Source organism: Maylandia zebra, linkage group LG16 (genome assembly GCF_041146795.1).
Source record: "Maylandia zebra isolate NMK-2024a linkage group LG16, Mzebra_GT3a, whole genome shotgun sequence".
Taxonomy (NCBI): Eukaryota; Metazoa; Chordata; class Actinopteri; order Cichliformes; family Cichlidae; genus Maylandia; species Maylandia zebra.
This window is the reverse complement of record NC_135182.1, coordinates 15,018,416-15,031,991: the sequence shown is the minus strand read 5'-3', so window position 1 is coordinate 15,031,991 and position 13,576 is coordinate 15,018,416. Positions and strand designations below refer to the sequence as shown.

Below are 13,576 nucleotides of genomic sequence, written 5' to 3'. Positions count from 1 at the left end.
CAAAGAAAATAATTTTGAATGCTCAGTAAGCATCTGTGCTCAAGTTTGCCAGGAACTGGTAACCAGTGGAACACCAGCGTGACTGTCCACAGTGAAGTTTTAAATTGCCGTTAACTAAGAAGGTTCCAAGCAAGAAAGTAGCCTTTGCTGCCAAAATCAAGACCTTCAAACTTAATTGAAATTTGCAGTTGCCTACATGGACAAAAAATTACATTCTGGGGAAATTTTCTTGGTTAGACAAGATAAAGACTGAGCTATTTGACCACAATAACAAAAGGTATATTTGGAGGAGTAAAGATGGAGCTTTCAAACATAATAACACTTTGCCAGCTGTTTAGCATGGCGGTGGTAGCATCGTACCCTGGGGCTATTTCGTTGTCAGTGGTGCTGGAATATTGCACAAAGCAGAATAATTAAGAAGGAGGACTACCTCCAAATTCTTCAACTTCATCTCACATCAAGAGCTAAACAGTCAGGCTTTCAGCACAACTGAATGCTTCAACAGCTCAAACACACATTGGTTTTGGTCAAAGCAGACAAACATTAAACTTTAGGAATGGTCTCCCCAAACCACTCAACCCTATTGAAAACATGGTCTATGCTGGGTCAAAGCCAGGAAACCAACAAATTTAAATCACGTTGGCCAAGAAGAGTGGGGAAATATCCAGCAGGAGTCATGCTAGAATTTTGTTAATGGCTACCAAGCATCTAGTTGAGGTGCAACTTTCTAAGGTACATGTAACCAAATATTAGTGGGGTTGTAAAAATTTACTTAAGCTTGTATATATGCTTTTGAACCCGTGTAGATTGGAGAAAACACAAAATAAATTCAAACTTGTGCATCAAATTCTTGTTTTTTAAAATAATTAAAGATATATAAGATGTAAAGTTCTGATTGCAACTATAAACAAGAGCATGTACTAAATTGTTAATAATAAAAGACGATATTAACTAAGAGTAAAACAGCACTTGAAAGTGTCTGTGCAAAACTGTAACTACAGCATGCAATAATGAAATGCAGGTATAGCTCAGGGTATCATTGCACACAAAAACACTCCCCCTGGTCACACTCCATGTATCCTGCCTCTTTGGGTCTTTATGAGGCCTTTAACGGGGTTTATTAAAATCTCTCTGAAATGAAGAACTGCAATGAGGCGTTTATTGAGGGATGTTCTCTACTGTAAAGGTTAATAAGTTACTGCCACATGATTATGCATCTTGTATTATGAAAAGTCTCTATGTAACAACCCACTGAAGTCTGACTGTGGGATTTATTTAATAATTTATTTTTTGCCTATATTTGGCTGCATCTCTGTGTCTGTAAATGTTTCTATGCAAAACCAAATGGAGAATTTGGTATTTTAATCTTAACTGAAAACAAAGTATGTATAACTCCTCTACTAAACACACAAATGCAACTCCATTGTGCTTCTGTCTCAAGTTGATAAAGTTGATAATGTGGTCAATGACAAACTTACTTTTACTTACATTTAACGGTTACAGAACTTGATTTTAAAAGAGATTCACTCTACCTTATCTAAATGTAACCTTTCAAGATGAGCGTTTTCACACTGATTTATAGTTCACTGCACTTCTTGTCTCTCAACACTCATACAAAGACAGCTCTATAAGAGTCATGTCATGTAATCTTTGAGATGTTTTAGGATTTAAGACACATTTGCTCATGAAAAGAGAGTTTAATTTCACTTTATATGAAAAATGTGAGATTATGTCGCCTTTGAGTATATGCCCTGCCACTTATTCTCAAGTGGGAAATTGAATATGTGCTGATTTAATTTGAAATATTAATATTTCTGAACAAACCGTTTCTGTTCTATTTGGATAATATTACCGTAGCTTAGTATATAAACTAAATCATTTCAGGTACATTTGAATTTAGCAGTCACAGAGTTTTGAGTTTTTTAAATTCTAAATAAACCCTGTCAGTAATAATCAACTTCTAAGTATGTCTCTAGAAATATGTTTTGTAGGTGCTTTTTTATGCTCCAGTGATTTAGAGGTTGACACACTCCTTGTTGAGCAATTCACCAAGCAAACAGACAAACAAAAATTCTTCTGAAATTGGTGAGGTACAAGGACTGAAAATGGGTCAAACTCCAGCAAATGTCCAAAGAAAAACTTTTAAAGACTTTCAAAAGGCCTGCTCAAAACCGCTTGAAAAACAAACAAGTCTGGCTCTTCGGAAACAAAATATTTTTTTAAAAAACGAGGAGTTGCTAAATTTTGCACAGTACTGTACATCATTTCTGACTTGTCGAGTCATACGGTCGTGGCAGGTACAGTACAGAAACAGACTCTCTAGCTTTGACTACTTTTATCACTGCATGTGCATATCAGATTTGCATCTAGGTATGTAACCCTTGAAGTCCTCTCCTCTTCTGCAGTAGCTATATTGTATTTAGATTATTAAGTGTAATATTATTATTGTTGGATACTAAGATTTATAGAGCACTGCATTTTCCCGGTGCTGCTTGTCCTGTGCGCTCTCCAGGAGCACCATCATGCACAGTATGTCTGGGACGTGAAATGGCTATAACATGCTTATTATTTCGCTTGACAACACATATAGGTATCACAGTACAACAACTTCTATCAGTATAGTTCGTATGATTCTAAGCATAATGCAATCTCACCTCCATGGTAGAGATTCATGGAAATGTTAAGTTGCCAATTAATCTAACCACATGAATGATAATCTGCACTTTTAACCCGTTTAAAGAGACAGTAGTTCATTTTGATAGATGTTTCCTGTTTGACACTGTCATAGAGATAGAAGTCCATTCTGGTAGATACTTCCTGCTAAAAAGAATAAGAACCCCATTTCTTTTTCTTAATCACATTTAGAAGTTGTAGTTTTAACTGACAGAATGACCTACCCTACTTTTAAAAACATAATTAAAGGAAGCTTGTCAGCTTCTCACTCTTACTGTATGTGACCTTGGTAGCTTCTAGATAATGTCTTTCAAAGGTAGTTCGCTATAAGTAAGAGGCTTAGTTCATCTGCCTTACTGTAGGAACAGGTTCTTCCATATTTCCATGTTCCATATGAACAGACATCACTCAAACTTACCGTAAGACACAAGAGTAAAGGCCCACATCTTGAAGGTCAGCAGGTCTGAACCAAATTGCGTCCTCCTCCTTGCTCATGCGCACGCCATCAAAAGAGATGGGCTCCTCAAAGTCACTGTGGCCAAGGCCAGAGCTGCGGTACCACATGAGGCTAAGGCCCACACTCTGTGCCTGGCTGTAGTTGGCTCGGATGTAACCATAGAACAGTGCACATTTTATCCGTACCGGCTCACCCTGAAGGACCCGGTACTTCAGATAGTCCACTGACCAGTCTGTACAGCCATCCACTACAAAGAAGCAGAAAGAGAAGGAACAAGACATGCATCGTTACCAAAGTGAATTTATAAAATGAGTCATAAAATCATAAATCATGCATAAGCATTAGTACTGCAATTCCAGTATGCAGTATGTTCAAAGATATATTATGTAACAACAAAGCAACACATCGGTATTTTGCATTCTCACATTGCTTTAGGACAGGAGGGAAGATTGCTGGGTCATAAACAACAATGTCCTGTGTGTATTTTGAAACACTCCCTCAAATAGCTCTATTAGTAATAAGACAATAAGCTATGTATACAGTATGCAAGTATACCGTTATTTCATTGTGTATGCTGAATAGATAGTCATATAGCAGAGGACTTTTAGCTCCATAGTGTGTGTATTTTTTGAAGATTGCAATTAAATTTGTTACGTCAGTGCTTACGTCAGTGCTAGACAACTCTTCCCTCCTTACCTGATATGTTGACATTTCTCATCCAGGGCATATGTGCTACGATGCCCTCTGCAAAGGAAGCTTTGACTGTCTTATATAACCACTGTGACATTTGGAATTAACCATAAAATATCTTCATAAATGATGTCATGCACCTTCAAGTGCTGTGGGTGCACCACAGCCCCAGTGCAACACAGTGCAAGGCTAGCTTGTTGTTGGGAATAAGCCCTTCAACAGGTTTTGTGCCTTGTCCTACAGTTCTACAGCTCTGCTATCTGACTAAGGTTTTGTATATAGTGCAGTTCAGAAGAAAACAGTTTTAAAATTAAACCTAACATGTGCAGCACAGATGAGAACTGGACCTTAAAGCCTTATCTATGAAACATATAGGGCAACTCAACTCACAACAAAATCAAAGAAACTGGCAGGGCCTACCAGGCACGCTGGTCTGTTCTACTTCTGGCAAGCACATCTCTCCTAGTTCCCAAGCTACTGGATTTTAACCTATGGCCAGCTATCTGTCTCTGACTAATTAGGTAACATTTGTTTATCCAGCAGGTGTATATTTGAAAGCATGTGTGTGCATGTGTAACCAGAGACTGAGAGAAAGAGACAGAGAGAAGTAGTGATGGTGTGGTGAGATAAAGTAATAAGAACCCTGCTGCGTGCCAGTCTGTGAGTGATACGGAGCCTCACAGGGACAGCTATGCTTGTAATTAATACTCTTAATTACCAGGGAAGTAATGTGTGTCTTTCTGTGGGCGCGCTCGTGTGTGTGTGTAGGTGTGTGTGTGTTTTTATGAGTGTGCATTCCCTATACGAATGGTTGTCTGCCTAATTATGTCAGTAATTAGCAGCGTGCTTAGCTACAAATGTGTGTGCACTTACGTACATTTGAATGTGAGAGAATTAGAAGGTGTGTGCATGGAATAAAATGTGAAGCCCTGTCTAATTATCACTCTGCCCACATGCCCTAATGCATGCAAACAGGCATAACTGTACTTTCACATGTGTTTACCTACACACCTCAGAACTTCAGACTTGATTACTTTAACTGTCAAACATCTTAATGATGAGCACAGTTAAGGTTACACAAAATGTTTTTGTTGAAGATTTCGATACACTATTAGATACTTTAATCATTCTAAAAAGCCACAAGACATTATAATAAAAAAAAAAAGCAATACAAACCTCAGAGAAAAACTAAACAATAGGGTGAATTTCCTCTACATTTGTTATGACATAAATATCATTCCACAGAAGTAGAAAGTAAATCTTCTCCCTTCTCTGAATATCAATCTACTAATCAACAGGGACAACAGAGGCTTCATTTATCCTTTTTTTATGCACCTTCTACACCTCTAATGGATATGACCTCTTCATTGTGCTCACAATATCCATTTCTGCCCCCTGTGCCACAACAAAAACTGTTTACTCTAACAAGCTTGCCTGAATGAAGCAATGAAAGAAAACACTTTTTTCAGAAGCTCCATGCCTGTCTTTTACTTTCACCGTGCAGACCTGAGCTGTCTGAGAAACAAACTCCACATGCATAAAAGTATGTATATGTAAACACACACACACACACGCACGCACGCACGCACGCACGCACACACACAAACACACACACACACAAGGAGACCTTTCATTCCTTACAGACATCCCAATGGGAGTTGTCTAATGCGGTGGCCTTTTGTGGGGGAAACCATATTTATGTCTGAGACTCAAAATGGTTTTATCAACTCAATTAGAGGCTGACATTTCCCACATCCCCACGCTGGGCCGGAAAATCAATGCTTCCCGCTGGAGGAATACTGCAGTCCCCACCTCTCACTCTCTCACACTGACAGCACTACACATATCTACACGCACATACAGAAGCTCTCTCTTTTCTTCACTGCTCCTCTGGGACGTCGCACATTTGTACTGATTCTGTTCGGCCACTCTTAAACAAGCCCATACTGTAAAGGGTCTTTCCATATGGACACATTCCCACATGACTGTCAGTCTGAAGAAAGGTGGCTTCTGCACCTCCTTTACTGCAGTACCATGAGCTGCAGTACTCCCTTACTGGCTAGTGCTAGTGTGCTGCTGTTGCCCTAGCACTACTACAGCACATGATATAGAGGGTATAGGTATGGCTGGTGCAAGAAAATAGCAAGGGGGAGGGATGTCAAGCTGTGGGATGTGTGTCGTGTATGTGTGCGCGTCTCAAAGAAACCTTATTACATTCTGTGTTGAGGTCCAGACCTGTCCGTCTTCATGTGACACTAAAGCAAGGCAATAAATACAGACCCCTGAGCTAGAATAAATTTACTGGCACTCATGCATACACACTCGTGGAGCCACACAAACAAGCAAACGCACACTTGGAAACCAAACCCAACCTCCTAACATAAAATCACAGATTGAGCTATGTCCAACCCGAGTCAACTCCTGCTTTGTTTCTCCCATAATCAAATTCCTGTGATCCTTTCACAACATCATATGCCTCCAGTGGGCTTCCATGTCTCTCACTCGCTTTTACATTGCTCTCAGTTATCAGACTCGCTTCTCTCATCACTACCTGCTCTCTTAATGAAGTGTAATTATCAAACGTTAGGTGGGCGGCAGGGTTCTTGCAGGCCAGGAAGACATTCAGTGATCATATGTGGATAAGGATACTTAATAACTTTCTGTCTCTTTCTTCTCTTTCTCATTTTCTCAGTTTACACCCACGCCACATGGATGACTCTATTTCCTATCTCCCTATGCCCCTATGACTTGTAGCTTGGCCCGCTCGTGTTTCCTCCTCCACTGGTGATTTAGGACTTTTTTTTCTTTATAACAATAAATAATTGCTTTGTTGTTTAACCGGTGACTGAAAAGGGAAACAGATGACCAACAAAGTCTCCTAAATTCGCCTATATCTAAGGATAATTATGAACTACAGTATTGATTGATTGATTGAATCTTTATTTTGAACATGTTGAAAAAGTATAAAAAAAAAAAATAGAATTAAAAGAGACAAATGAACAAAGCAAACAAAAGGAAAACGAGCAACCACAACTCCAAATAACGTCCATGTTCAAAAAGGAGCAGGAAGAAGCATAAGCTTATTTAATCCCACCCCTTTTCCACTATCTAGTATCAATAGACTACAGAAATACCTCCTTGTAATTACATTATATGTTATGTGTAATTTATTTATTTATTTTTAATATATACACATATATGTTTCTATCTATCCATACCTACGTATATACACACATACGCACATATACACATTTTCAATAACCCCATTAACACCTGAAGGATACACAACCTACAATTTTATATATATTTAATATATATATATATATATATATATACATATATACACACATACATACACACACATACACATATATATATATACATATATATACACATATATATATACACATACACATATATATATATATATATATACATACATACATACATACATACATACATTTACATACATATACACATACATATATACCCATACCAACAAACCCGTGCATGCGCACACACATGATAATATTAGACAAGAACACCCTATCAAATCTCTACCTTTTCCCTGTACCCTGTAAAAACCATATCCTTAAACCGCTTTTTAAACTGCGCCATGCTTGGACATTGCTTCATATCTTTACTTAGTCTGTTCCACAGCTTCACTCCACACACAGAGATGCAAAAACTTTTTAATGTTGTACGGATACGAGGATGTTTTAAATTTAATTCCCCCCTCAAATTGTATCCCCGTTCCCTTTTAGAAAACATTTTTAGAATATTGTCAGGAAGCAGGTTATTTATTGCTTTATATATAATTTGTGCTGTGAGAAAATGAACCAGATCTGTGAATTTTAGAATTTTTGATTTTAAGAATAGTGGATTTGTATGATCTCTGTAACCAGTTTAGAGTCCCCCCAGAACAAAAAATATTTGTGTCATCTGCAAATATTACTAATTTTAATATATCAGATGCCTTACAAATATCATTTATATAAATAATAAATAATTTTGGACCCAGTACAGAGCCTTGTGGAACACCACAAGCAATGTCCAAGCATGATGAGGAATGGACACCCAGCTTCACAAATTGTTTCCGGTCACTTAAATAATTTTTCACCCATTGCAGTACAACCCCCCTAATCCCATACCGTTCCAGTTTATTAATTAATATGTCATGATTGATTGTGTCGAATGCTTTCTTGAGATCCAGAAATACTCCAGCTGCATACTGTTTCTGATCTATAGCATTCGTAATCTCCTCAATTGATTCGATTAATGCCAGAGATGTTGATCTTTTTGATCTGAATCCATATTGACTGTCAGAGAGTAATTTATATTTATCTAAGAATTTGTCTAATCGTTTATTAAACAGGTTTTCTAGGATTTTGGAGAATTGTGGTAGTAAAGAAACAGGCCTGTAATTTGTGAAGTGGCGTCTATCCCCGGTTTTATACAGCGGCACAACTTTAGCTATTTTCATCTCTCGATGGCTTTCAGGCCCTACAAAAGTTTGTGTGTGTGTGTCTGTTTGTGTGTGTGGAGGGGGGTGGGGGGTGTAATGGTGCATAATCTATAATAAAACATCCACTATTCTATAAACCATCCATAAGCTTTCTTCAAATGACTTAAATCTACTGTGTTGCACACATTAGTACTATAAGTCCTTTATATTCAGCTAATGGAATGAATAAATATACAGAGCAGTAAATATAGAGAAACCATTCACACATTAGTCTTTAAAATGGGCTTAGGTACCAATCACAATGTGTCCTTTAGGCTCATTACTGGGCCTTAATTCTCTATCTCCCCATCTAGGCTCCAGATTATTTAATCAAGGAACAATATAGTCAACCACTACCCGAGTCTTAACCTGTAGTGATAGAATCCCAGCTGTCTCTGTAAATCACTGACTTTGTCTTTTTAGCCAACTGTTCCTCTGCGTGTCCCTGAATGTGCCCTGAATCTGAATGCTTCTTCCAGGCTTGCCAGCCTTGAATCAGAGGTAGGTTAACATTGGATCTCCACATAAATAAAAAGCCCATAATGAGGGACATACTGTGACATAAATGTATAACCTAAGTAATAGCAAGATATTTGCAGTTATTAATGTCCTCATGTACACCTGCATGAATATGATTGGAAGTAATAAGTCAGATAATAGCTGAGAGCTGTGAGTAAGTGTGTTTGTAAAGTATGAATGCAGGAGCTGGTGCCAGTACACTAATGCAGTCAGTGCTCTGCTTAAAATAACACAGTCTTTTTTAATGTTGTTATGTGTGATGTTTGCTCTGATTCTTTGAAATAAAAATGTACTCTAAGAACTCTTATAGGTAGGGGACCCACATCAATCAGGTCTGCATATGTTAACTGCCAGCTGATTCAACTCAGAAACTCAGCAATGAGCAAAATTAGCTTCTGCCATCTGTCTTAATTATTTGGTATTTACAGAACAAGAACATCTGAAAATAATGCAGCTTGGTTTTGTTTTGATCCTTCACTGTTGCAGTGAAACAAGCTACTTTCTAACAGCACCTCACACAGCCTCAGTTGGCATTTGCAGTACATATTGCAGTGCACACCTCTCCTATTTCTGTGAATAATACAAAATTCTAAGTTTTATAAATTTGTCTGTCGGAAACTATTCCAACGTGAGCTAATTTTGCAACCTGCAATTACAAAAAGATAATTTATACTGAAACCTTTGCAATTATGCAATTGAGGCCAGTACCTATAGACCCCCAGTGTCAACATTTTTAAACATCCAGTTGTGCAACCACTAAACACACACGGTTCCTATTATTTGTAGGAAAATCCATCCAATTCCTTATCCCTCTCCTGCTAGAACTCCAGAAAAACCTCCAGCATGGACAAATAACGTGATGTCTGCTTTTTTTTTTTTTTGCTTATCTCTCCCCCTTGTGCTGTGCCACTCTATACTTCTCTGTCTCTAAATCGTTCTCTTTCACTAACAGTTTACCATTGTTCATTTATATGCAAATGTGAAGAAATACTGATAATTTCTCTCCTAAGATGGCGAACTGCATTTGCTCTGAAAAAAGTTAGATGAACATCACTCTTCTTTGAATAAATCTGTCTCTGTGCTCTTTCTGTCGCAACTGAATAAAAAAAAACAAAAAAACAGTTGCAACAACAAAGATTTAATTTTAAATAAATAATCTTCTAAATTGCATATAAGGCATTGTCAACCTGTTATACACTCATTTACAGACTTCCAAATATCTTTCAAAATGTGAGTAATCTACTCCCTGACTGTAGCTAATCATTAGCAGGAGTTTTATGGGTAATGTACACATACACTAGTTGTATGTCAAAATAAATACATCACTACATTTAACTATTGGGAGTGAAGAAAATCATCATGCGACTACACACGAAGGAAAGGAATACCCAAACTGCTGACCTGCTGTAGAAATATGCAACATTGATTGCTTTCATGCCTCCTTTTGTTTAGATTCTTATAACTGTGTGAAACTGTGCACATATGCAGTATATTATTATATCGAAAGACTGATTATGTAGAAGAAGATACAAGAAGAGGGATAAACAACAAGTGATGGGTTGTGTTTGCACAAAACTTCCAGCTGATCCAAACTCACGGTCCCCATTGCCTCTGTTATATTAGCCCAAATTTGTATGTTTGAGCAGAAAGTTAGAATGAAGTATTAAATAAGTACTTTACTTCAGATTAGGATCTTTTAAAGTCTCAATGTTTTTGCTGAAGCTGGTAGGAGGAGGACATCAGAAAATACTCTGAGTTGGGTAAAAGCGACAGATGCATGCCAGTTTTCTAGAAACAACAGGAAGTAAGCTATTCCGTTTCAGACACAATTTACCTTGTTTGCTTTTCACAGAATTATAGACCATAAATAATTAGAACTAAAATTCCATAAAACGATGAAGAAAATGTTTTCACTGTTAGTCAATCTATACCAACTGGTTGTTGTTTTTAAACCCCTTTAATCACTCTCAGCGTATGTCACATCCAGGTTTTCTTCTATCATTAATCTCCTTTATGTTTCATCAACTCTATGATTTTTCCACACTCCATCATTTAACTTGTATAAAGTTGCTACTGGGTACCAGAGAAAACGTGCTATCATCTTCCTAACTGGCTGCACCGTTAGGTTCCACTTTTCGTGGACGACTTTGTAACCAATCGCAAAGAGAACTGCATGATTCACATGTTTGCGGCCACTGAACTGTGCAGCACTTAACTGATAATGATACTGAAAAAGTTAAGAAAAAAAAACAAAAAACGATCACCACTATCACAACTGTCCAGTTTCTTCAAATAAATTTCACTACAATTCCTGATTATGTTACAAATACTGCCTTGGATGGTTCACATTTACATTTTTTTCTTATTTCATGGTTTTCAGTGTTTAAAGTTTAAATTTATATGTTATAACTTATTTAGCTCATTAGATTTAGAAAATGGGCCTTTTATTCTAACAAACATTGGAGTCTGAACATTGGAGTCTCTTTTCAAAACCACCTTCAGACTGTAAATGGCCACCATTATTGCAAACCAACCTTATGTAACCTTATATGTGACTCTGAGATAATGACCTTCCTTAATCTCTGCTGTAATATCTGAAAGCTATTATCCATTATTTGTTATTAAATTACATTTTTTCTGTGTTATTTTATACGGTTACTGTTCTGTGGAAAATTGAATTCACGTTATCACAAGCATAACAGATCATCCCCAGTAAACTGAGACAATTACACACATTAATGGACTGCTAAAAAGTGACCACACCTATACTTCACATGTGTCTTCACATAAGCCTAAGCAAAATATAATACTGTATGTGAAATACACTGGCTGTACCATTTTTCTGCAGCTTATTTCAGTAGTTTTTTTCTCCATGTGATAATATTTGCAGTGCTTGCTCTGTAAAATATGATGTAATACACAGCAGTGCAGCATTAAACTACTGAAGCTTCACCTGAGGACCACAGGAAGAATACAGGGAAGATAGTGAAATTAAGTAAATCTAATTTATAACAGTAGATGTTTTCATTTGCATTTATATTGCCAGAGATGTTTCAAAGGCAAGATGGATTTTTGAGAGATAAACAAAAAATAAGATCCTCAAAAATGAGATTTACCCCACAGGATCTGCTCCGAAAGAAACGGCACGCAAATACATCTGTTGATTAAATAATGACAGTAGGCTAGAATCTGAAAGTAAACACACCCACAGTATTCATTAATGTATCAAAAGTGTTTTATGGGTGAATCACAGAAACTTTCAAGTTTGCCTGAAGGTGAGTCCTGTTTCTATTGTTCATACAGAAACCAGGGTGGGTTTGTTGCCCTTGACCAAGTTCAGCACAGCTCACTCAGATCCTTTTAATAACTCTCCAATTGACTTCAAATTAACCAGAACCCTTTATAGAACAGAAATTTCCCCTGTTGTGTGCAAAAGGGTGTCACTGAGACATTAGCTTTTTGACTTCCCTCTCTCTCTCTCGCTCTCTCCCGCTCTCGCCTTTCCTCTCTCATCCTTTCTTCCTTTCTCTTGATGATAAAGGGGCTCTTTTTAAGGAGAACAGAAAGCTTGTCAGGATTTGGCCAGCTGGAGAAAGTCATTTGAGGCCCAAATTGATGTGGCCGGGACTCTCAATAGTATCTCTCCAATAGTGGGGGCAGGATAGAGGGAGATGTGGTGGCCGGGACATTGTTCCTCGTAAATGGCTCTTTATTTCATAGGCGAACTTGGGAAATGAGCAGCACCGTTCACGGTTTCTGCTGGGGGCGGACGGCCATGCGTAAAATAGAACACTAAGAAACAGGAGGCCCTAATATCTTAACAACTAAAAAGTCAGTGGCTCTCCTACATCATGTGCAGTTTTACTGGCAATGAGAGCACATGCAAATAAAGTCCCTATAAGATATAAAGTCAAGGCTGTGTGTGAACACCATCCATCATGCTGACAGGGTGTGGGCAGCCCACATGGACATGAATCCATACACAGCCTGACTGACTGAGCCAGGTCCCTTGGACCATAACTAGGAAAAAAGGCCAAGGAAGAAAAGCACTTCAAATAACACAATCCTCAAATGCAAAGCTTGTGTGCAGACTTGCCTTTTTTCCTTCTGTGGGGCAGTCTTTGTGTTTGTCTATGCAGGTGTCAGTCTGCAGTGTTGTATTAAAATGCCAGTTATTTCTTCGCTCTCTGTCTCTGTGTGTGTGTATGTGTGTGCCGGCGCTCTCCATTGTGCAGCTGTGATCCATGTGATTCAGGCTGAGCTGTCACTCTGCTAATCTTCCCCAGTAGAAATACAGCTTGGAAAATGTCATCTGAACATTCCGAATTGTGTTTACACTCGCTGCAGGTTCCATCACTTCTAATTTGACAAGTCATTATCACCCATGCTCCTCTCCCTCTTCCCTCTTGCGGCCCGAGACACAAAAATAAAGAGGAGGTGGAAGAACGGAGGGAGGAAAAACAAGGCAATAAATTCCACTCACAGACAAACAACTGTGCTCTTGGTAATCAGTTAATACAAAAACCTTAGCTAAAATGGTGAGCATTATTGTTATTTTCAGTCATTTACATCAGCTACTCGGCTTCAGATCTGTGTAAACTTCACATCATTCCCTAAGGCCTGTTTATATTTATACAATGCAAAAACTAGACAGAAAGCCCTGACGGAGAAGTTTCTTGGCTGTCTCGTAAAAAAGAAGCAGCTGGTGGATATGTGCGCTGGGAAAAGCACAT

The 13,576-nt window shown here is 38.0% G+C and overlaps 1 protein-coding gene across 5 annotated transcripts in view; it reads right to left on the bottom strand.

The window, feature by feature from the left end:
- il1rapl1a (interleukin 1 receptor accessory protein-like 1a) overlaps positions 1-13,576 on the bottom strand; it is a 188,902-nt gene that overhangs the window by 112,992 nt on the left and 62,334 nt on the right. For all 5 annotated transcript variants that reach the window (XM_004551239.5, XM_076874880.1, XM_076874883.1 and 2 more), the window contains exon 3: positions 3,092-3,377. In XM_004551239.5, coding sequence (XP_004551296.1) covers positions 3,092-3,377 — 286 coding nt within the window. The remainder of the gene's footprint in view (positions 1-3,091; positions 3,378-13,576) is intronic.